The 24,679-nt window shown below is 41.7% G+C and overlaps 1 protein-coding gene across 1 annotated transcript in view; it reads left to right on the forward strand.

Annotated features, from left to right (window-relative positions):
• The first annotated feature begins 384 nt into the window (after nt 1–384).
• The window catches only part of PATJ (PATJ crumbs cell polarity complex component), a 158,718-nt gene continuing 134,423 nt past the window's right edge, over nt 385–24,679 (forward strand). Inside the window, exons 1-10 of the mRNA XM_067301340.1 lie at nt 385–874; nt 9,337–9,392; nt 9,475–9,641; nt 11,364–11,555; nt 12,908–13,047; nt 14,843–15,041; nt 16,705–16,833; nt 18,510–18,722; nt 22,501–22,603; nt 24,372–24,460. Coding sequence (XP_067157441.1) covers nt 9,371–9,392; nt 9,475–9,641; nt 11,364–11,555; nt 12,908–13,047; nt 14,843–15,041; nt 16,705–16,833; nt 18,510–18,722; nt 22,501–22,603; nt 24,372–24,460 — 1,254 coding nt within the window. The 5' untranslated portion in view covers nt 385–874; nt 9,337–9,370. The remainder of the gene's footprint in view (nt 875–9,336; nt 9,393–9,474; nt 9,642–11,363; nt 11,556–12,907; nt 13,048–14,842; nt 15,042–16,704; nt 16,834–18,509; nt 18,723–22,500; nt 22,604–24,371; nt 24,461–24,679) is intronic.

Below are 24,679 nucleotides of genomic sequence, written 5' to 3' on the forward strand. Positions count from 1 at the left end.
GCCCCCGGCGGCGCTGCGGGGAGGAGCGGCCCGCGCCGCCGGAGAGGCCGCGCTGCCCGCGGCGAAGGGCGGAGGGGGATTTTTCCTAGTTGTTCTCAGGTTGTTGACGTGTTTAGGCTTTTTTTTTTTTTTTTTTTTTTGACCTGAGCAAATACGGCTGCTGAGGCACTGTGCCCTGCGCCGCAGGCAGCGCTTGCCCCTTGTCAAGATGGCGCTTCGGCCGCCGCGGCCAGGCGGCGGGCCGGCGTCTGCCCTGAGCAAAGATGGCCGCCGCCCGCGCCCAGCCGCTACGCCACGGCGCCGCGGCTGCCCTTACTCAAGATGTCCGCCCTTCAGCGCGCCGCCTCGGCGGGGCGGGGGGGAGCGTTAACCGCTCCGCGGCGGGGAGCTGCGGCCGCTCCGTGTTTGCAGCCGGTCTGGCCCCGCAGGGAGGGGGGGGCGATTCCCCCAGCCCCGGGGGCGTCCCGGTGCCCGGAGCCGAGCGGCGGGCGGGCCTCGTCCCTCCCCAGGGGCGGCCGCGCTCCCCCCGCGCCCTGAGGCGGGGAGAGCTGCGCGGCGGAGGGGGCGCCAAGGCAGGTACGAAGCGAAAAGAGGCGAGCGCTCTTCCAAAAACCGAAGTAATAGCTATCAGTCAGGCCCCCTCTAATCTCCACAGGTAGCGAGTGCCCGTAAGTGCCTGGCGTGTTGTCCAGAACGCTCTGGAGAGCGTTAAAAGGCTTGAAGCCCGCAAGAGGTTAAGCAGATGGCCTGCGAGCGCCCTGCCCCTGCCGGCAGCCGCCTCCTGACCAAGCACCGACAGCAAAAACCGGGCTCAGCCCGGCCCGGGGGTGGGAATTCCTCAGCTATGGATACCCCTTCCCCGAGAGTCAAATCGGTAATAACGTTTCTTATGGATTCTTGCATTTTCTAGCTTCGTGTAGAGCAAACGCACAGCAGTCCTATAAAAAGAATATTTTACCTTTAAATTGAGCGTATGGTTAAAAGTGCTATTGTAACTTTTGTTAATAAAACATGAATGCTAAATGCCCAGAGCAGACAAGCTTTATATTCGTTAATACTTGCTATTTTTAAGGAATTTTATGGAAATTAGCAACCTTCTTCTCCTTCTCTCTCTCTCAAGTTATTTTATCTAGTGTCTTTTAAAGATTTTTTTTTATCTAGTGTTTGTTTTTGAAGACATCAGTTTTCAGTTACAAGCTGCTGGCAATCCTTGGCTGTTTATAAGAGAGGAAGAGACCATTTAGTAGAAATATAACCTGGAAAGGCAGCACCGCTCTTACTGGTTTTAAATCTGCTCTAGAAGCATTTCCTGAAAAACACATAGGGACCTAGAAACTGGAAACGAATGAAAGCAACTTCCAGATAGTATTTAGGAGAATATCATTATTACCCAGCATTTCTGAAAATCTTTTGGTTTTATAGTTGATTATTTTCATGAGCAAATGGTAACAAATGCATGAGTCTGTCAGTACCAGTGAACAGTCTGCTACAGTCCCACATAATCAGTAAAAATGCAGACCTAAAATATATGGATGGCTGACAGAGATGTCTTTTCTCAGTCAGCGATGTGAAATATTGCCATCTAACAGCTTTTGAGAGACTTGTGTAAACTAAATTGGCAGTCTAGAGTTCAGCAGACAAAGTATGCAAATCAAAATTGATATTCCTTTCGCCGACTGGAAAAGAAAGGCCAGGGACAGAGTGCACTTCATAATGAACTCAGCCCTCCAAGATCACGATTGAGGTACACTGATGAGGAAAGTGCTTCGCTCTTTTGTCTACATCGCGTCTCTCGGGTGGATAAATACAGGCCTTGCTCTTCATCACTGTCAAGAAAATTGTCGCTTCTCACGAGCACTACGTTAATTAAAATTGAGAGTAAGGACCAGGAAGTTAGGCGTTTGGAATCTGAATTCTTAAACAGGAGGACAACATGTTGTATGTTCTTAGCATGTAGTACGTTTTAGTGCAACTTCTATTGTTTAGTAAAAAAAAACTGGCATTGGGAGAAAGGAAAGTCAATTATCACTTATGAGGTGAAATTCTTTTCTAAATTTTTTTTAGTGGTTATCCTATGTAACTAGCAGGGCTGTGTGAGATCTACTAGAAATAAGCTGGAATAAAAAATATTTTTGGTGGGGTTCATTTGATATTTTTGATAAATGCATAACTGAAAGCAGACTAACATACACTATTTGAGGGTACAAAGCATCCACGGTTCCCATTAACCCCAGCTGACTTTGTGCGTGTTCAGTGTTTTGAGACTGGTAGAAATCTCTTTGCTTTTATTGCCTCCTCATGGGTTGCCTCTGTAGACCACTACTCCCTCAATCAAACTAAATGGGAAGGTGTCCCGGTCAACTCTCAGTATCTCTTAAGCCACGGATAATGTGTATTTCAGAGTGCTGCTTGGAAGAGAGAGCACTGGTTGTGGTGAACACTGCGTTACACAGCTGTGCATTTTTGTTTTGGTGGTCTGTTGGGGTGGTATTGAGTTGCTTAACTCCGTGCAAGCCTCAGTCATGCTAAGGCCTGGGCCGTTCCCGTTAGCTGCAGCGGCGGGGGCCTGCGCTCGCGGGGCTGAGCAGAGCCTCCATCGCCTCTGCAGGCACCTCGGTGTTCGAAGCCTCTGGCGTACGGCACACGGAGAGCCTGAATTCCTGCCTGCCGCTGATTTATTGCAGAACGCGTACGAATAAAAACTTTCTGACAACCTTTCCTAAACCCACGTTTCGCTTTCACCTGGGGGTTGGGCGGCCGCATTGACAGGTACCTCGTGAATTCAAAATAAACCGGCGGGGTCGGATCAGCTGAAAACCCACCTGGCTTTTAAGCGCTGCCTTTCACAGAGCAGCTCGGAGCGGCCCCGTTCGCAGGAGCGGTGCGAGCTTCCCCCGGCGGGCGCCCAGGGCCGGGCCGGGCCGGGCCCTTCCGCTGCCGCCGTCTCCTCGGCCCCGCGTGAGGGCCGCCTCTCTCCCCCCCCCCCGCCGCCGCCGCCCCGCGGAGGCCGCCGCCTCTCCCGCCGCGCCGCCCCGGCTTCCTGCGCCGCAGGTGCGGCTCGGCCCCGCTTCCCGCTTCCGCCCAGGTGCGAGCCGGCGGCCATCGCAGGTAACGCGCGGCGCGGCCGCCCCGCGCCCCCGGCCCGGCCCCCGCTGGGCGGGAAGGCGCCCGGCGGGGAGGCCCCGGTCACGGCCCCGGCCCCGGCCCGGGGGGCGGCGGCGCGGGGCTTGGGCGGCTGCGGCTGCGGGAGGACGAGCGGGACCGGGCGCCTCGTGGGCACCGGGCCGCGGCCCCTGAGGGTCTCCCGGAGCGCCAGCTTCGCTCGCCAAGCCCGCGGGCTCTGCTCAGCCCTTGGTCCTAGCAGGTGTCTTCCCCAGAAGCGTTTCCGACCCTTTTCTCCCTTTTTCAGCACCGGGCCTCGTGCCGCGGTTGGATACCACGCGTCCTGCTGCGGATGTTTGCCTGAGCCCGGCCAGAGCCTTGGCCTTCGGCCTTCGGAGGTCGCTGAGCGGTGCGGGCGCGAGCGGCAGGGCTGCTGGGCACACTGGGCCCGCTGGGCGCACCGGGCGATACTCGGCGCTCAGGAGCCTGCTAGCATTGCGTTATTGCGTAAACGGCGCTCCTTGCTTATGAAGAACTTGTGACTAGGCGAGGAGGTGCTGATGAAATAGCTGAGACGCTTGGGCCAAAGGCTTTCGATTCGGAGATCCCTAAAGAAGCAGGCTTTTATGCAGGGACTGGTTAATGGGAAGCAATTCCTTGAATTTCTAAGCTTTAGAAACCTCCACTAGGGTTCCAGGTCAAACAACTCTCCTCCCACGTGAAGTAGATTATTTGCATCCCTGTCATCTGTAATAACTTTCAGGTTTGTTGTTTAATTTCAGTAGAACGTGACAGTGTTCAGATCCCAGAAGCACGATCTTTGTGAGAATGGGTTTCTGAGTAGAAGCCACATTATTGCTCCACTGAGGGTGGCTTCAGCGTGAGCTCACCCTTTTATTAGACGTCAGAGAAGCCACACCGGCACATCCCCTTGAGGCTTAAGTCCGCAGGAATTCAGGTTCTGCTTGTTAAAATTTAGCATGGCTTGAGAATGAGTAAGGTTCGCCTTGATCAGCACAGAGACTGGTAATCCCAGGTACACGTGGTTTCGTTTGCTTTCATTATCTTGTAGTCGCTAACCCTCTGTAACTACAGCATACGCTCATCTTGCCCGTGCATCAATTATTTCATATGTAAGAATACTTAGCTTTGGCCTGCTTTATCCTGGAGATATATGCTATGTTTATGTTTAGGTATTCACAACACCGTTCAATTATCTCCTTTTTTCAAGTGCCTGAAGTAGTCAACACAGAATATGTTGTATAATGTCTCGAGATACTGAAAAACATTGGAGATCTATGGCACTTTTTATTAAAACTGTGACATTTATGCAGAACAGCAGGACCTTTGCTTGCAGTGGTCTCCTCTGAAAGGTGTGTATGTGCTAAACATTTTTGAGCTGAATTTTTGTGTGTGTTACTAGGATGGAAAACTGAGTCTGCCTACAGTGTAGAACAGCAAAATATATTTTAGAATAATGTGCTACTGAAGAAACAACATAGCTGCATGAGGGCTTTTTAACTGTATTGTTTTTAATATCACAAGTTATAGGTGCTGTTGAGGTAGGACCGTTTAGGATTAAGATGAGTATAACAAATGCTGTTTTTCCTTTCTTTTGTCTTTGTCAAACTTTAAACTCTTTGGGCTGAAATTTTCCAAGTCAGAGATCTCTCCTGGACTGATGAAGGAAAAAACATGCACCGTATCAGTCACTTCTGGAAAAATTCCAAATGCATTAGTGCAGAAAGGTGACTTTGGATAGGGATGTACTCTTCGCTGTTCCCGTGATGATCTGCCCAGATTGGCTATGTTAGAAGCCTTTGAAAAATAGCAGCAGTTAGCACTTGTGCATCAAGGACTTGCGTCCTGGAGTTAATGTCCCAAAAGGTGCCACTCACACCGAGCATGGTCACCCTTGGGCTAGTCAGAACTCTCCCTGCAACTACGGCTCTCAGCTGCCATGTCCTTGGTTTGGCGCCAGACCGAACAAATCCGGCTCCCGTTTGCTTTGCCCGACTCCCCTGAACCTGCTCTCTCCTGGCAGAGCGCGGAGAGTCAAGTTGCCCAACTCCGAGCCAGCTGTACGCTGCATGTGTTACGGGACAAAAAGCCTTCAAGGAGGTACGGAGCTGGGAAGCCAGGAGGAAGGCCTGGGACGGCTGTCAGATGAGGGGAATAGCTTTTGGAGAAGCTGGTGACTGGGAATGCAGAGGGGTAGAGCACAGTTAGAAAGCTGGGGTGAGAGGGGGCCGGTGCCTTGCAGAGCCCACTTGTGGGAGCCAGGAGGCTTGGGCAAGCTCAAAGACATCGGGCAAAAGCCGTTGTAGTTGTTAGGTGGGTGGGTGGGGATGGGCAGAAGAATCGGTGCCGGCTAAACCATGTTCTCATTCAGATCCTAGGAGAAAACCCCATATTTCTGTGTCTCAGCAATCCTCTGCAGAGGGTGAGCGTTTGTCAACCCCTCTGCTGAAGATGTCCCGATCCTCTCTAGCTCTGCCTTAGGCAGGGGATGATCACCCAGTGCCAGCTCAGCTGGCAGCAGTGTGGGGACGGGGTGGTGGCAGTGGAAGATTTAAACCTTCCAGCTCTTCTGGTGACCTCTACTGGCATCAGTATGGGGGAATTCCTGTTTTTTTTTGGTTTTTTTTTAAAGTCTGTTTTTGAAAAGGATCCAAGTCTTAGCATTTCACACAAAACCTTATGAAATTTTCCTGTTCCTTGTGATACATTGAGTTCAGCTCTCAAAAGTAAAGACAGTAAAAACCCAGATGCATATTGTGCCGAATAGTGTATTTTTTCCTGGTATTTGACCACGCTAAACTTTATGAAATTCATGATTTTTGACAATGATTTTATGGTGGTATTAGGAGCTGTGACGAGAATTTTGAACTTTGAGGTTTGCCATTTTGTCTAGCAGATAAATAGGCGGCTGTAGAAGTAAGAGGGGAGCTAGGGAAGTTCAGCACAGAGTAGATGAGCTTGTTTTTAAGAGATCAAAACATTGTGTTTCGGATCACTCTTCAAAATTAATGTCTAGGCATGAGTCTTCTAATTTAGTAACTTCTGTCTGTTGACACCTCACTCAAAATTAGCATCAGTGTTTGGAAATTGTTTAGCAATGACCTGTTTGGGTCCCCAAATATAAACCAATCTGTAATTTCTGGGGTTATGTGTTTCACTGGCCCCCGAGAGCCAGTTAGGGAACTGTCATCACTTGTGCATTACTTGAAAACTTTCAACTTAGTTTATATTCTCAGGGATCCCCTTGCAACAGAAGGAGCTATCTGTTTGCTTTAAAATAAAACATCCCTCTTTTCACTTGGAGAAAAGAAAGGAGAAGAAAGAAATACTGATGGTGGTTTTAATATGCTGCCCCCAAAAATCATTGCAACCTGGCTAGAGGCCAGCTTTGATCACAAGGGATCCCAGAGTGCTGTGTAAACTTGAATTGTGCCTGAGGTCCATCCACTTCAGCTGCTGCTGGAGCAGAGTGGTCTGCAATAGCTCGTAGCAACGCTTTGCAGCAGTTAAAGCAGGAAGGAGAAACTTTGTGTGTGTGATTTGCTTTTGTTTTGTTTTTTTCTGCTTTTTCACCTCCTTCTCCAGGGGAATTCTGCATGTTAGATGGAGCCTAGATGTCTTACCTACATTTTTCTGCTCTAATTTTTCTTTTTTTGGCTCTGTACCCATTGACATAATTGCTATTGTTACACCGGCTGTAGTGGAAAAAAAAATTAATCTTGGAGCCTGTCAATGCAGCTCGTAGAGGTTGGTTCTGAATGACGCAGGCTATTTCTCATGGCGCAGTTTGCCAGTGCAGCAGAGCTGCTGCAACTGCTGCTGCTGCAAGGTGGGGTCTCGCTCCCCGCTTGCGCCCCTCTGCCCCCTCCCGCGTGCCGGTACTGGTAACTGCTTGTGCTGAGCCAAGCGGGCAGAAAGCTAACCCTACCAAAACGTGAGTGGTTTTCCACACATTTAGCTCCCTGCATCAGCTCACTACAGGGTCAGGTGAACAAGTGCAAGTGCAGATAAAAGGGAAGAAGAACACGTTCATGAAAGGGTGCTGGAGATTTGGGCCACCCTTTTGGCTTCAGCTAGCCCTTAGGTTGGCATAGTGTGTCAAGTGATCTTATTTCCTGACATCCTGGGATTTCTTTTCTGGGTTTAATCCTTCCTTCACCCTACTGCTATTTAAAGGTGTTTCAAGTCACTTTTCCTTCCAGGAGTTATCTTGCATCTCTTTCTGATGTAGGTTTGCCTGCTTTAGGGGCTTTTCCTTTTTGAACTGCTGTAAGGTGGGAGAAAAAAAGAAGGGAAATGAATGGAGGGAAGTAAAATTTGAAAGAAAGTAGAGTTTTCATAGTCTTTGTCCTGTTTTGTTAAGATTCATGCAATATTTTCAGTCAAGGAGGTTAAGTTTTGCCTTTTTTGTTTAGATGAAGACCCAGGAATGAATAAGGAAATGGTATTTTCATCTGTTCTTCAGAATCAGATCTCAGCATAGAATCAAAGGCTGCTGTGCTCTTAGAAGTGTTTTATTTCAAATGGAAAAGAAAATAAAGCTGCAGTGCTTACAAAAGTTCAGATGCATTCCTGAAAATCTTTCGGGGTTATATGGGTTTGCCGCCTCAACTCTTGCTATGAGTTTGATTTAAAATGACCTCCTAAATCTGTTAATAGTCTTGCAAGGCGACTCATTTTGCTTGGCCTTAGGTGGAAACCACGCAAACCCACTGAGTTCTGCAGAAATTCTTCTAGGAGCCAGAACTGCTCAGATACAGTAAAGGTTGCATAAATCTAAAATTGTGGTTTGTAACACACCTCCTCTTTTTTTTTTTTATTAGTTTAAAACAGCTTAATCCGACTCTTTTCGGAGAAGAGAAGCTATTGTATTACCCTGTTTTCATCTGCATGATTAGCATTACCTTGAACATACCAGTGTCCTCCCAGAACTCGGACTTTTTCAGTCGGAGCACAGCAAGTATCAGAGGCAGAGCTGAGAGAATCAGGGGCTCTGCTGGGAGATGGGCTCTGGCATATGCTTACCATTGTATTACATTCAGATGCATATGATCATTTCTCCTCTCGAATTGCAAGATTGAAAAAACAGTTCTTTATATGGCTGATTTTGTTCCAAAATAATTAAAATATAATATTTTGAAATTACATCGTTATATACTGGGTAGGGTCAAAATTAGGTAAATTGTGCTGTTAAATAGTGGACTTTGTTCAGGGGAGCTTGTACTGGGTGAAGAAATCTTGTGTGTGTTTTGGTTTGACTGCCTTGACAGATTTCAGGATGACAGGCTCTGCATCAAGGCAATAACATGCACGTAAGGGTACACATTTATCATAACTACTAATTGCAAGTCAGTTGTTTTTATACTGCCATCTAAGCCTCAACCACAGCTGGAGACCTGTTTTATTTGGCACTGTAGAGGAACATGATAAAGGATATTCTGTTCCTTCAAAGCTTGTCATGTAAATAGCAACGACAAAGGATGGCACATGTAGCAGAGAAGGGACAGTGTTTCTCTTACCTGTTCAGCAGGTCAGCGCTGGGGCTGGGGTTAGAACTGAGGTCCCTTAAGGAGGTGTTGGACTAGGAATTGATTTGACCAATTTTGGGCCTTACTGCTATGCTACCTCCTCTGTGGAGGCAACTCTACAGCTTTATGGAATGGTTTTATAGAAGGATACAAGGTCTCACCTATATTGCCCTGTTGCAAGATGAAGATGTTGTGATAAGGATACTGTCTACAAATAATTAAACGGGAAGAAAGTATCTTTTAAATAGTAGGGTTTTATCTGCATGTGTTTGAAAAGGTCACAACTTTATTGTCCATATTTAAAATAATTTGACTGAACACAGCTGCCACTCAATTTCCTTGGCTAATGTTCGGTTTTATAACCTGCGTTCTTCCCTGTATTGTAAAGAGGTGTTCATCATCTTTTTTGTGTATGAAAGACAAAACACACAGAACACGCAGAAATATTTTATCTTTGCTGAGGTCACAGTGCCACTGACTATATTGAAAGCTGTGCTGAATACTTAAACAAAAGGGAAGAGTAGGGATTTTTTATTGATTTTGTTGTAGTCAACTTAGCTTTTTTTAGTATAGAATAAAATGAAATCAAGAAAGTAGTGTATTTATTGACTGGTTACCTGCTATCTCCGATCAGAATGCTATAATTTAATTAATTCTTCCTTTAATTTTTTTTAACTTCATCTAGGTTATTCTGAGTAATTCCGAGAATACCCTTCAACATGCCTGAAAATCCTGCAGCAGGTATGTAGTCTAAAAGTGATTGCTTTTGCTGAGCAGTGAGAAATGGAACGCTGTTCCTAACATGTACTACTTTGGGGTGCAGATAAACAGCAGGTGCTGCAGATCCTTGATCGTCTGCAAGCAAAACTCCGTGAAAAGAGAGATGCTCCGCATAATGAAAACCTGACTGTTTTGCGTAACACACTCAGGAGCCCTTTGTTTAACCAGATTCTGACTCTCCAGCAATCCATCAAGCAACTGAAGGAACAAGTGAGTGTAAAATAACAATTGTTGGTGTGATGATAACTATATTTAACTTGGAACTTAAAACAGGGTATGTAGGTGGGTGTTAATGAAGACACTGTAGGCTGTAACTTGGTGTGATTGAATGTTGTCTTTTTTTTGGTCAAGTTGGTATCTGCGCAGTCCCTATTGAAATGAGAAGAGGTATTGCAACATACTGTAGTCATGGGGGCAGCGTGCTTTGAAAGGTATGCAGAAGAGGCAGGAGTTGAGAACCACATCAATCTTGAGACAGGCATCTGCAACAGGCATCAACTCCAGTAGCTGGAGTTCTGAACACAGTGGGAACTGGGACCCTTTGTTCTTCCCAGAAGCTAAATGCTGTTTATCAACTGACTGGCAGCATCTTGCCTCTTTAAAAGACAGCATCGCTTGGTTCCTGCTGACTTGTACAAGCATGGTTAACCTGCTTTGGGAAATAAAATCTAGAAAACCACCCTTGAAGTTTTGCCAAGCACTGATGTAGACATATCCAAGCTAGCTGTAAATGAGTTAGCTCCAGCAGCAGAAGGGACTTGTGTGGATTGGTTTATAATGCCATCTGGCACTTGGATCTTGTGGACACAGGGATCGATGACACATCTGTATGAACAGTTCTCATCACGCAATTAGCTGTCAGGAATGCAAACGTAAAATCAGGGACTAGCGTGGCATACTATAAGCAGCAGCGATGTCTGCCTGTGCTGTTATTACACCTGCCCAGCTGCAAATATAGTGGGGCAGATCTCCGGGGAATGAGGCCACCTTGCCATCATTTCCAAATGTATTGCATGTGTTCCTGCGTGGGTGGCATGACAGCGGCTGCGCCGTTCATTCTCCCTTCTTCCCTTGTTCACATTGTTGCTGTATCTGTTCCTGCTCCTTCCTTCCAAAACTTGGATGCGTCTTGCTCTAAGCTATTTAAAAAAAAAAACAACTATGAAAATGCAAATAAATCTAAGATGATGTTTTGTAGCCATGGCATAATGGATTTCATGTTCAGAATGTTCATAACGAGCAAATTTTATTAAATTTTTTTTAAGCGTGTTCCCCCCACCATGAGCAGTTTCATTCAGGACAAAATTCTTCAGTTTACTGTGTCACACTGGGAGTATTTTTACACTCCTTTGCTATCTGCCAGTACTAGAAATTGAACTGCGAGTTCTAGCAATAGTAGCGTGTTCCGTGGTACTTTAGTACTAAAGTGCTTTGGTACTTTAGTTTGTACTTTAGTCTCTCTCTGGGGAAGCCATAATACAGACCAGGCCTTTGGTTCCTGAGTGCCTAAGTCACTCATGAAAATCATGGTTCCTGTGCCCAAATTGTCTAGGTTTGCCTGATGATTGCACCAGTGCCTCTTTAATATTTGATGTTTGTGTAATTTCTGGAATAGGAGGGTGAAAAGAGGGGAATGGGCACAGAGAAGGAAGAAGAGTGATACAAATGGAGAAAATGAGTGGAATAGAAACACAGCTGAAATCTTTGGGAAACTCTTCCTTCTGAAAACCAGTTTAAACCTGGTGTGATAGCTTGATTATAGCTTATACATAAATGTTGCCTGATTTATGTAGGTGAGCATATTTCTGTGAATATGCATATATAAACATGTACATGCTTTCTTCTTTGGTGGCCTTCACAAAAGGTCCTATATGTGGAAATCTGTTCTTATGTTTTTAATAGTTTTACTACATCTTTGTTCATTTTCAACAGCTTAATTATATGCCTCCAGACCACTCAGTAGATTTTGACTTTACTAAGAGAGGGCTACTAGTGTTTGCTGACAAATCGGTTGCTAATGGGAGCTTGTGTACACCTTGTAATTTGCCTGAACCCAGAGCATCTACTTTCATTCCAAACCTAGGAGTTAATGAATTTGACACAATCATCCAACAGATGGCAAAGGTAAGGCTCTCAAGTTCAGCGCACAAAACTTATTTTCCTCTAATGTCAGACTTTTCCATGTGTGCCTTAGAAGAGTGTGTTTGGCAATGTACTCCAGTTGTGCATCTGAGAGTGTGGTGCCTCCTAACCAGTAAGAGTTTAGAGCTGCTGAGGATAACTTTTCCCTGTGACAGATACCATCAAAAACAGAAAGTTTTTTCTTTGCCCTTTTTTTTTTCTTTCTTTCTTTTTTTTTTTTTTAACTCTCTATCAAACACACCAATGTAGAAAAGAAATTTCAGTTTCCAGAAGACATTTTTGGCATTTGGTGACACTTAATTGAAAATGGACGTTTTCTGCAGAAACTTGTTTGGATGGAAAAAGGCTTTTTAATCAAGTACATTTTGAATTGGAAACGTACCAGCTTTGTTGATATATGAACAGTGCAAACGATTACAAGAACCAGCATTTAATATTTTATTCAGCTCTTCATTTAATTTGTCTTAACTTCGCCAGACAGATGTTGATTTCGTTAACGTGATGTAGCATGTACCAGATGCTTATGGAGAGTTATACAGGTGCAGACATTCACCCATGTGGGATTGGCATTTATACCATGAATGTATTGTTCTGTGTTACTTTGAACCATTAATTTAATTGGTTAGTCGTGCCTTTCTATATTAAGTAACTGTTGCTAATTGACTACCTTAATGTAGCTGTAATATTTTGAGCATAACTCTTCTCATTAGTGTGTCATTAACTAATCCAATAAAAGATTTAGCGGTAAAGACTGCACATTATTTTGGATCAAACAGCTGTGATATAAGTGCTTTCTCTAAGTAATACTTCCCAGTAAACAACCCCAGAAATTTTGTATTAGAACTGAAAAGGTAGCTGGAAAAGCAAACGTTTTTAGCATCAAGTGTGAAATGGTAGGGAGGGGAAGGAAATTAATTTCTTTATTTAAAAGCTGCAGTCTTTTGAACATGAACCTAAAAAAGCTTAAAAGCAAAAGGAGCCAAAGACAAGTAATTTAGTTTAGCTGTTCAGTATTTCCAGAAATCCCAAATATATTGCTCTAGACAGCACTTCGTTCATAGTTTTCATCCAGTTTGGAATTCATCTCATAATGTGAATGAAGTGTGAAAGTAGCTCTTAAATTCCCTGAGGTTTCAGAAACTCAGAGTACTTGCATATCCAATACTCTGTTATATTAAAAATAATAAATGGAGAAGCTTTTATAGAAATAACATATTCAGTATTTTGCCTTTGTTTAGTCTTAGGAGGAGAATGATTCTCGTGGTGTTCATAAATTTTAAACCAGCTCATTCTATTGCATTAAAAATTAGTAAATCTTTTTTCTTTTTTACTAGGGCAGACAAATAGAATCAATAAAGATAGAAAAGCCTTCTGTTGGAGGTCTTGGATTTAGTGTGGTTGCCCATAAAAACCACAGCTTGGGAGAGGTTGGTATCTTTGTCAAGGAAGTCCAGCCAGGAGGCATAGCTGACAGGTGAGATTTTTACAGTTGTATCTTAAAGTTGCAGTGTTTCTCTGAAGACTTAAACCATGATTTTCATATTGAAAACCTCATCAGAATAACGTCTTTGTCTGGGTTATCAGGTGGGATATTTTGTGGGAGGTAGCTTGAGTTCTGGCTATTCGACTAAATGAACTCATGTTTCAGGGACCAGATTTTCAGATGAGTTTTAAATATCCTAGCTATTCATAAATGAATTTCCAGGAATCGCCTAGGAGAATCTTGAGTACTGATTATAAAACAAAGAAAACTCACAAAAGAATACACGGAAAATAAAATTAGCTTCTATTTGAATTGTTATCCATTGTATTCCTGGAAGATTTTTTTTTCCCCCTTGTTTCTTTATTTGTGTGCATATGACAGTGCTTTTATTTATAGTTGGTTTTACTGTTTTTCCTGTGTAAATTCAGATCCAGTCCTTCTGACAGATCCCTGCACAGATGTCCTCATAGAATCAAGGCTTCAGGCAGTTTTCCCCCGTATTGTCTGTGGGTTTTTGCCCAACAACAAAAGACAGAGCAATCCTTTAAAAGTAAAATGTGATTGTAAAACCACAAGAGTTGGCATGAGACAAATACAGTGCTTGGAATTATGTTTAAAGAAAATGTGTCTAGATTTCAAGTCACTGGTGTCACTTTTTAAATAACACATGTCAGGAAGTGCCAACACAGGATGACAAAAAGAGTGGGGAGAGGTTGGAATGATAATGGCTATGGGCCCACAGAGAACGCACCATAGAGCACTTAAAGAAAAGCATATTAGGCTCTTTCAAAGTGGAGACAGATGGACTGATCCGGATGTCAAAGGAGGGTGAATATCTCACGTTAGGATTTGATGACCTGCTGCTTGCTTTCTTTGATGAGGGAATCTAAAATATGGTTAGTGCCTGAAAAAAGAGATTTCAGGGAAAAATCTTAAATATTGCGTGATAAAAATGAAGTTTAAAATGTGTTAGTTAAGATGTGCAGTTATATTGTTTGGGGTTTTTATAAATTTCCCCAGCGTGCTTCCAGTTTTCCTTCTGAGACAAGATCTCCTGGAGACTTTTTTGGATTCCTACAGAGCTTTGAAGGCAGTGTCTGTCTAAGTAACAGTTTGGTCTCGTGCTCAGAATGAATATTTAACAAAGCAGATGAATGATCGTTTCTGTCTTGTCACAAGTCTAAATTCATTGCTGGGGTGAATTAACCGCGAGATTTATACTATTACAGTGTACTATTTATACTATGGGCATAATGTAAGCTGAGCTGTCTGTTGCCTGAAGAAAGCTTGATGTCTGAAGTTCGATACTGTAAATTCTGTTTGAGTACAATATATATATCTTTAGGTTAAATAATGATGCAAAACAATATCGTAGCCTGAGCTTTGGGTATTTGGAGATAGTGTCACACATTGTGGCCAGTAATGAAGAATAGTTCCTTGTTCCTTATATAACTGCAAAAATTGAATTTTCTGCCCTGTAACTCAACATAATCAAGAAAGAATGAGGGAATTCCATTGAATTTTGAATGGAAGCAAAGGAAGACATCTAGCAAACTAGTATACCATGGCAATGTTGCAACAAAATTTGATTTGGTTGGTCTGTTCAGGACAATGTGGATGGCATGTAATTTTTCTGTTGGTGAAGACAGCCTAATAAGCAGATTTTGCTTTATATAAATGATTTAACCTTGCATAACTGTATTTTGCATATTCATATTTAGATTACACTAGCCTGTTATGAAGTTACTATGCTGCATTTTAAAATTTCTTTTAATGTTTTGTTAAGGGATCAAAGACTAAAGGAAAATGACCACATACTGGCCATTAATTGCACCCCATTGGATCAGAACGTTTCCCATCAGCACGCTATTGCACTCCTCCAGCAATCCACAGGATCTTTACATCTGGTTGTTGCTAGGGAGCCAGTTCAAGGAAACAGCAGAACTTCGGCTGTCTTACCGAGTGATATAAATCCACCTGAGACTGTGAGTTGTTGTAATACTGTCAAAATCAGATTTTGAACTATGATGGACTTTTTAGTAGTTGTAACTGTTTGTGTTAGCTAGCTTTACATTTTTTTTTTTATTTTTTGATCAGGTTTTATATGCAATGGCGTTTGATTGAGACTGATCATGCAGTAATTAGAATGTTTCCATTGCAAAGCTGCATGAAGGTGTTATAAAATAGATCCTGGGTCTTTATGGGCTAGCAGAAGCTTTAGTAGATCAACATATTTTTAGCAGCAGGATCTGCGATTTACGAGTATACCCAGCTGAAACCTTCTTGTGCTCAGCAATTAAAGATGTTGCTCTGATTACATCTTAAAAGAGGGTAAACATAGCCTATCTTGAGCACTGCTTGAAATATCCCAACCCGTTAAAACTTGAATTGCCCAAAACAGAAAGCTTTGTCTTTGTTTAAAAAAAAAATCTGTTAAGGGAAGCTCTGCGTTCCTATATATATATATATAAATTTTTTTTTAATCTGTAAATTTCATTGATTGTGAACCCTTTAATTTTCTTGAACAGGGAGAGGTTGTCAGTTGGAGGTGTAATAAGCTAGGGCTGAACTTGCATCTGTGTTCAAACTGTATGGTCCAGGTGGTTTCCCTGAATTTGGTTGAACTGCACACCTAAATCCAGGGTTTGCGATATTGCAATCTTAATTTATTATGCAAGTAGGTTTCAATGAAAATCTGGTTAAGAGTACTGCTTTTCCTTATCCTCAGTAATTATTTCCCTCATGATTATTACAGAGCTAGTGGAATCTGAAGGTTTTAGTGGATAATCAATATTGTTTATTGCACTGAAAATTTTAAAGAATTAAACTTTAACTGCTTTTTCATTGAAAGATCTGCACTGAACAGACTAACAAAATAAAATACAAATATATATCTCTACAGGGGGTCTTTAAACTTCTTTGCCAAAGCCAGTTAAAAATCGTAAAAGATTTTCAGTATGCTAATAAATCCTTTATTCACAGAAGACTTAAATCTGCCTACTTTGCTCCATTTTGGTTTCTATGAGATATTAATCTGACAGAAACACTGGCTGCGTTTGGGTTGCTTAACAGCTTTGTTATTTTGAGGTTGTCTTGTAGAACACAAGGTCATGGTACAGGGTAGCTTGGAAACATGCTTCCAATTCAGTATAGCAAAACTTTATATTGTGCTGTTAATTCAGCATGTACTAGTGTTTAGAGTATGGAGGGTGTTTAGAGGATGAGTGAAATAACAGAAATAAGAAGCTGGGCAACAGTAAATGAAAACTAGGCCAATGCGAGCCTCTTTCCTCTGTTTTTTTTTCCCCTGTTTGCAGTATTCCTGATTTATGAGAAGCTAAAAGGATAGTTTTCATTTTGGCAAGAAAATCTTAAAATTGCTTTTTCTTAGTGTCCCGTTATGAAAGTAAAGGACAAAATGTATGTTTAAAAACAGATGAGAAATCCCATTGAGTTTTTATTAGGAAATGAAGCTGACTAACCAAAATCCAGTATATCTCCAATATGTGGGGCAGAGAGAGAGAGAGAGAGAGAGAGAGAGAGAGAGAAGATTGTTTTGATTAGTTCTCATGATTGCCACTACATGTGAAAGTGAGAAACATTAAAGATCAATTGAAATTAAAATCTCCTGCTTTTTATTAATTGCAGATTCATTGGGGCCACATTGAAGACGTTGAGCTGATTAACGACGGTTCGGGATTAGGCTTTGGAATTGTAGGAGGAAAGTCGAGTGGTGTGGTTGTAAGAACTATTGTTCCTGGGGGATTGGCAGATCGGGTAATTTGTTATATTATGTCACTTCTTGTTTGATTGTAAAATATAATTAACTGCTTTTGACAGTCTTAAAATAAACTAATATACTTAAACAAAAGGAAGCTGATAGCATCGAAGTCTGAATGCCAACGTGTACATTATAAATAAATATGTTAAAGGTATGATTGAGGAAAAAGTCAGTACCTGATGTGCATTAAGTTGTTTCTCAGGCATGTTTTGGCTTTTCTAACATTGTAGAACATCCAGAAATTTTGAAATGTTGTCCAAGTTGTTCTAATACTTTCAATACTTTCAACCTTTGGTCAGTCTGGGGGGACAAATACTCATAATGGATTCGCATATTCTCTGTAAAACTTGATACGTTTGGCAACATCTGTAAGGACAAACTCTGGAAACAATTCTCAGGGAAGAGAATCTGTGCCATTGAAGTAATTGCGTTGCAAGATTCAGCGCACAGGTTAAAGATGTCCTATCTTTATACAGGTTTTTGGTTTTAAAGGGATTTGGGCCTGCATCTTGCAGTCTGAGCAGTTCAAGGAGGCGCTTGGGATCAATGCAAAGCCTTTTGTAGTCAGTGGTATCTTCTAAAGTTGCACAGGTACAGTTTGCAGCCTTGGTTTGCTGATCTTCAAAGACCCAGTGCTTCCGGTTGGCACATCTCAGGTGTAGAGCACATGAATAGCAAATGGAATTTGGATTTTTAATGTGAGTTTGGTCACGACATGTGGTATTTGGGGTCTGGAACCCTCGGTATGCAAACAGGATCTGGTAACAGGCAGAAAGAGGCAGCCTAAGATACCTTTTTAGTATGGAACGGAAATGAAAACTGGAGATTCAAGAGCTTTATTGGAAAACATTAGCTTTTGCTTGACTGCCTCTCTCTGAACCTGTCATGTATAAATAAGTGTCTCTTAATTATTGTGTAACACCTGTTTTGCTGTAAGGAATAAAGTGTTCTGGCTACAAATGGTGCGTGTAAGTTAAGAACTTGCACATCATTCTCAGCTGAGTGAGAGATCATTAAAAACATGAAATAATGAGCACGTGCATGTGTGTGTGTATGTATGTGTGTGTGTGTGTGTATATATATATATATATATATATATATGGAAAAAATGGTTTGTGTGTGTGGAGTCTTGTTACCTTCAGTGGAATTACTCTCTTGAGTAGCAGCTAGTCATGTGAGAAAAGACTTGCAAGGCTAATACACAAGTATTAGGAAATTCCCTAAAGAGTCTGAAATCAAAATGCTGTGCTGCTTATTCTGACCCCTATTCTATGAGGATTATTGTATGAAACAGCAGTAGCTAACAAACTATGAAATTATAAAACATTGTTCGTCTTTGTTTGTTTGAAACTGAGAAACATAACCATAACATACTGAGAAACATAACCACTTGATTAGGAATAGTACTATTCAACCTGTTTTTCTTGCTTGATTTTTAAAAGGTTGATGTACCAGTGTTAACTACTGTTTAAAAAAAAAAAAAAAAAGTGCCTAATTGTGCAAACACTTCCTTGAATTATTTATGTTGCAGTGCTGATTAAGTATATGGTATTCTCATGCATCGGCTGACCTGGCCATGAAAATGCCTGTACACAGCTTCAATTTTGTAAAGTGAAAGAGCTGTTTTATGTACAGACTGGAAACATTTTTTTGCAATTTTATTTGTTTGAAGGATGGGCGGCTCCGGACAGGAGATCACATCTTACAGATCGGCGGGACCAATGTTCAAGGAATGACCAGTGAACAAGTTGCCCAAGTGCTGAGAAACTGTGGGAACTCTGTTAGGATGATAGTTGCAAGAGACCCGAAGTGTGAAATTACAGAAACTCCACCAACTCCTGTGAGCTGGCCAGTTAGTACATTACCCTCCTTTCAAAATGGCAATGTAAGTATTTGATGCTTGTTTATGACATTTTTAAGTATGTTTGTGGCTTATGATCAGAAAGGAGGAGGAGAACGGAGTGTTCATGAGACCTAAAGTGCTTCTCCTCAGTTGAGTTTCCAGTATCATATATATGTTTTTAAGTGGTCATTATTTTAGCCCGGCCTTCTATAATTTTTTCCTTTCTCCAGTGTGCTATAAATACCTATAATCCTGGGGTCAGAATGACCAGCCTTACAGAATTTATTTCAAAGTGAGTGATTTAATTACCAAGACCATAAACATTATCAATAAATGGCACTCTTAGTTCTCCTTCATAGCTCATTACATTTTGCTAATCAATCACTTGTAAGTGGATTTAAAACTTGAATGTGAATTTCCCTAGTCTAAAATCTAGTGCTGTGGCCAGAGCAGAATTATTCAGCACAATCATCTTTTTATGAAACATAAGTGTAATGTTTTCATAGTCTACGCTACTGTCTGTGATAGGAAATATATCTAAAAATTTTGAAACTTGTTTTAGCAAATCTTATCATGGTCATATCAAAGTCTCTTGTTTTTGAAGTCATTCTTTTCAGTTTTGAGTAATTAAAATCAACAAATGCTACACTAAGTGTACAGTAGGTCTTGAAACATAAACAAAGCTGTGCTTGTGCACCATCTGCTACTACTGTGCTGCTTAGATTTAGGTGTAGAATCCGAGTAGCCTTTTCTTTCTTGTCTAGTTTCGTGAATATAACTAACGAGTGAAGAGCTGGTTTTTTTTAAAGCACCAGTTCTCAAGGTGAGACAAGCAGTCATATTGTTTCATGTTTGCCTTCTTGCTTGTTGGGCCCAGTCTCTGCAACGGCAGCCATTAGCTTTGGGAAGGAGAAAAGCTGTACATCTCTCTGGAGAGGCTGCTGTAAGTGAAGCCAAGGGACAGTGAAGTATTGTGGGTCCTTCACAAGCCGCTCTTCTCAGAAGAGAGATTTCTGTAGTAGGTAACTTGAGTGGCAGAGAGATGGAGAAGGGGTAAGCCACATACTTTAAAGTGAGAGTCTTAAAAGTGGGCCCATCTTACCTAATACTCTGGGGGGGGGGGGGGGGGGGGAGGAAGCATTCCTAGAAAATCAACATAGTTATGAAGCACTTTTTTTTTTCTGGCTGTATCATATTTCCCAAGGCCTGTATTTGGAAAAAATAACACGATTCTGATTGCTGTCTCCTGTACAAAATATTATTTTTCTCTCTTCCCCGCTTCAAAGGCGTATCTGATTTGTTTAGCAGTTTGTGTCATTGATCAACCCAGAGCCTTATAGATGCTGCAGCCTTTCTAAAATGTTCTTTCTGGGTGTCTCTTCAGTGTCCTCCTTATTCGTGCTATGCAATCTGAAAAAAATTATTCTTTGTATAACTGCGTCAATTTCTTTCTGAGCATCACCTCTTGCTTTCTAAACTGATGGAGCCTGCGCATCTACATTTGAAGAAATCCCTCTTTCCGCTGTGATGGTTTGCTGAAATCAAGAGTGGTGGCTAATCTGAATGTATTTATTAATTTACTTATGATTTTCTTGCTCCACCTTTCAGTTTGTGTCTGATTCACAACAGAGCTTTCTTCAATAATCTAATATTTCCCTCTGATTTCTGAGCACTTTCACTGATTGTAAGCTTTGGAGTAGCAAAGGTTTTTCTTTTCTGTTTTTTTCCTCCTCTTAGGATCGTTTTACAAATCATAAATGCATTTTTAATTTTTGGTCAGTTTTCTGTCTGTGTGTACACACAAGAAAACAGACGTACTATTTGTACTCTGCAAGATACTGCCTGCAATATTAGCAGCCCACTTGTCCTGACTGTATTTAGGATTCTGTACTGTGATCTTTCCAGCCTCCACTTACAATATCTTTGCATTCTGCCAGTAACATTCCTCAGGGAGTATTTCTGCAGAGCTAGAGCAGTGGCGGTGAAGAACTTCCAATTGCCAGAATAGCAGGACTCTTGAGACTGTAGTTCCATTTCAGATGTCACTAAAGGCTTGGCTGCTGTTTTGATTCCCTCTCCTAAAGATAAGTGACAGAGCACAAAAACTATCTTCATCCCCATCAGCGTCTCACGGAGCAAGAGAGTTGAAAAGCACTTAAGCATCTGACTCGCGAGGGCGGTGTGATAACAAAGGAGATAGCTGTCTACTGGTTTCTCTTTCAGCTAAAGGTGAAATGGGCACAACCACAGTTTTGCCTTGCTTTTAATATAGGTTCCTCCATAGCTAACATTTGGCTGGCATTTGATTTAATTTTTCTTTTGGTCACTCTCTTCTCAAGAAACCTTTTCCTTTTTCCAGCTCCATGTTAATGTTGTTAGCAGTGTTACTAGCCCTCCTGACTTCTTCACCTTCAACAGACCTTACTCTGGTCATGTGCTTGTTTGTCTCGTTGGTATACGCAGATAGATTATTGAAAATGAGCAATTTCATATATTTTAATTTATCCCTTGATATCCCACGGTGTGGGGATATGTGTGCTTGCTCATTTTTCTCTTCTGTATCAGCAGTGTCTTTGGGGTGGCCTCATCCTGAACTCATCCTGTATGTATTCTGTCTCGTACTTCTGATTTTTACTTGTCAGACTAGAATAGTTGCACAGTGGGACATAATGAAGCCAACTTCTGGAGGACTTTTTTTCTGTACACTTCTCCAGAGTAAGATCAGTAACAAACTTAGCTAGTGGCTTTTAGGTTTTGTTAGTAATTGGAATAAGCAGGAGGTTCAGAGATCAGAGAACAGGTCATGGGAAAAAAAAGGCACATAACAAGTATTGTTTTTTATGAGAAGTCTTCTCATCAGTTCAAGAATAAAGTGTTTACAGTATAATACTCTCTCTTTTTCCTATTAGGCCTTAAAAATAACTTTCATTGAATGCAAACTAATGCATCTTTGGCTTCATGTTGCCTTTGACATTCCAGTGGCTTCCAGTGCTCTTTGCAAGTTTGGTGGAGTTCAAATCAGAATAGGACTGTATCAAACCTCTTAAGCTCATGTGCATAAAATTGACCTTAAGGTATAGTTTTGAGTTCGGTGTCTTGCATAAGGACAAAAAATACACTTAAGCTTCTGCATGGTCTCCCATATGCATTTAGGTAGACAACTACTTCCGTAGTAGAGATGTGCCTACTACCTTTATGAGTGATTTCTTTCATCTCAGGGAATAAAACCTATTTCAGTTACAGGATCATTTTCCTGCTATCCCTAGGTTTCTTAGTAGATGATGACAATGAGAGATAAGCATCTCTTTTTCTGACAGGAATGTGTGATATGATGATGCCATGTATTTATAACAATTTTTTGCTTCTTAACTGCCCAATAGAAGCAGCTCAGGCAGGTGGATTCATGGCACTGCTTGTCAGGACTAACAGATGAAAGGCAGAGAAGAAATTCTCAGGGTATTCAGGATTTCTGTTGTCTTTTGGGCTGGACTGGGAAGTTTGCTGTTACCAATTGGCAGTGGAATCCAAAGGAAAATGGCCCCTGAGCAATCTAATGAATACCTTTGTTTTCATTAAAATATAAATTTTATGCCTCTGACAGGTATGTGGAAAAAGTAATAGCAAAGAATTTCAAAAGCAAGTAATGACTTTAGTGAAAGCTTATTTTCAGCAAATGTTGGGTATTTCTTCTCTGCAAATGCGATACCTCCTAAAGTAGGAAAATCAAAATCACTGCTCACTTTTGAAGAGTTTAACCAGCAATTTGCTAATGGTACTGAGAAATTATGAGCTGCTTTATTTTCTTGTGCTTTATTTATAGGAAAATACCGACCTTTTTGAGACCTATGATGTTGAACTTATAAAAAAGAATGGGCAAAGCCTGGGGATAACAATTGTTGGATATGCTGGCATATGCGATACAGGTGGGTTTTATGTGGTTTAGGAAAGTCTAGGACAGAGACTTCTCAAACACCCTTTATTCACTAACAGGAAAATGGATAGCGCTTCCTTGAAGCAGAGTAACCTACAAAATCTGTGGAAAAGGATACTTGGAGAGCTCACTGCAAAGTGAAATTCAGCCACAAAATTGTTTAAGAGTTGTGGTTAGCTTAAAAATTGATTCTCATCAGACTGCCGGACTGCGAATTTCACATGCTTAGATCATAACTGTGCAAGATTTTAAACTATAACAGACAGTTCCTGCATGTATAGATTCCAATGTAGTCAGATTCCTGTCTTCACTGTTGCTTATTTTGCCCCACAGTACAATAACAATTCAGATGATACATTTTAAGAAGAGTTTTCAAACAGAGCATCAGATGTCCCCAGATCAAGTCAATTTTTGAATGGCATCTTCAGTACATACAAAATAGCTCAACATGCACTTTCATTTATTTAATGAATTGTTGGTGTTAGGGTAGAAATGATCAATCAGTCCATCTCTCCGCCAGGCAGGCGATACGGAGGATCTGAGCTGTGCGTGATGTGTATGCCACCTTCACGAGGTGATTTACTTTTTTGTGACAAATGGCTGCTTCAGTGTCTGAATTCTGGGAACAGATTAAAATATATGTGCTTGGGTATGGGAACATGGAATTGTTTTTTTTTTCTACATCCGCTTTAAATTAGAGCTATAAGCTCATCTTCCAGTTGTTGGTTCCACAAATGATAACCTGTTTAAAATTGACTCCACTGAGTATCTGGTTTTGCTCAAAGAGGCAGTGTTTTCTCTCTCCTCCCCTTCCTTGTGGGACTCCAGAAAATATTCTGGGAACGGAGAAAGCGTGATGCAACTGGAGTTGCTTATCCTGCCCTCTTCATTCCCAGGACATCCTCTAGTGTTGCCCCTTGGGACCTCGCAGGCGTGGGCAGTGAGCATTGGGAGCAACGGGGTTGGGGAGGAGCACGCGTGAGGCAGTGGCAAGAGCAGGACTTGCAGCACTAGCAGAGGGGCTTTGCTGAGCATGGATCAAGCAGGTTGGACAGGTGGGTGTATGCGTGTCTGAGGAAGGTTAGCGAGAAGAGGATGGATGACGTGTCAAGATTCACTAAGATTAAAGATCAGCATGTCATATTTATTGTGGGGTGGGAAGGGAAGGATTAATGTTTCAACCGATGATTGTTTTTACTGTGGTTTGTGTTGTGTTTTTTTATTTTTTTATTCCCTGGTTCTAATTAGAAGTTAGAATTAATAACCAAACTTCAAATATGACAAAGGACAGCTTTTCTGATTTCCATGTTTCTCCTTTTTCATTAAGATTTAAAGTACTAAAGCTGTAAGAGGACAGATTGAAGCCTTGATCAAAGTACTTAAGCACATACTTTTAGCTTAGGTAGTCCTATTGAAATCAAATGCAGCATGGTTTTAAGTGATTGTGGTTTAAAGCCTGTGCAAGCACAAGGACGAATCCATGGAGGAGCTGGCCTTCTGTGAGCCACATTAAAGAAAAATTATTGAGGTCAGTGTACAGGTGCTGGTGTCGATGCTGTTCTTTCTATCAGAGGTTTTCAGTTGTTCTTAACAGTCAAGCTACATAAGTGGCATGTGCGAATGTCAGTGGTTTGCAGAATCATGACTGTGTGGACTAAAGTCTGTGGAAAAGGCTGTAAATAAAAACCTATTAAGAAAAGAAACAAGTTAGTTTAATTAACTATCTTGTTTCTCTCTTTCCTCCTCCCTTCCCCCAACAGAACCTTCAGGGATTTTTGTGAAAAACATAATACCTGGTAGTGCTGCTGACCATAATGGCCAAATTCAAGTTCATGACAAAATCGTTGCTGTAAGTAAAATATTCTGCTCATACATTGCTGTAGAACTAATGATTCATTACATACATCAGGATTAAAAAAACGATGTAGTAAAATCTTTTTAAAATTAACCAAACCTTGTCTGCTTTGCAGAGGGAAGAATTTGGTGATTCATATTTGTTTAGGTAGATTCTGTAACAGAAATGAGCTTTGATTTGCTGTGGTTAAAATATTACTTTATATTCAAAGAA

Source organism: Apteryx mantelli, chromosome 8 (genome assembly GCF_036417845.1).
Source record: "Apteryx mantelli isolate bAptMan1 chromosome 8, bAptMan1.hap1, whole genome shotgun sequence".
Taxonomy (NCBI): Eukaryota; Metazoa; Chordata; class Aves; order Apterygiformes; family Apterygidae; genus Apteryx; species Apteryx mantelli.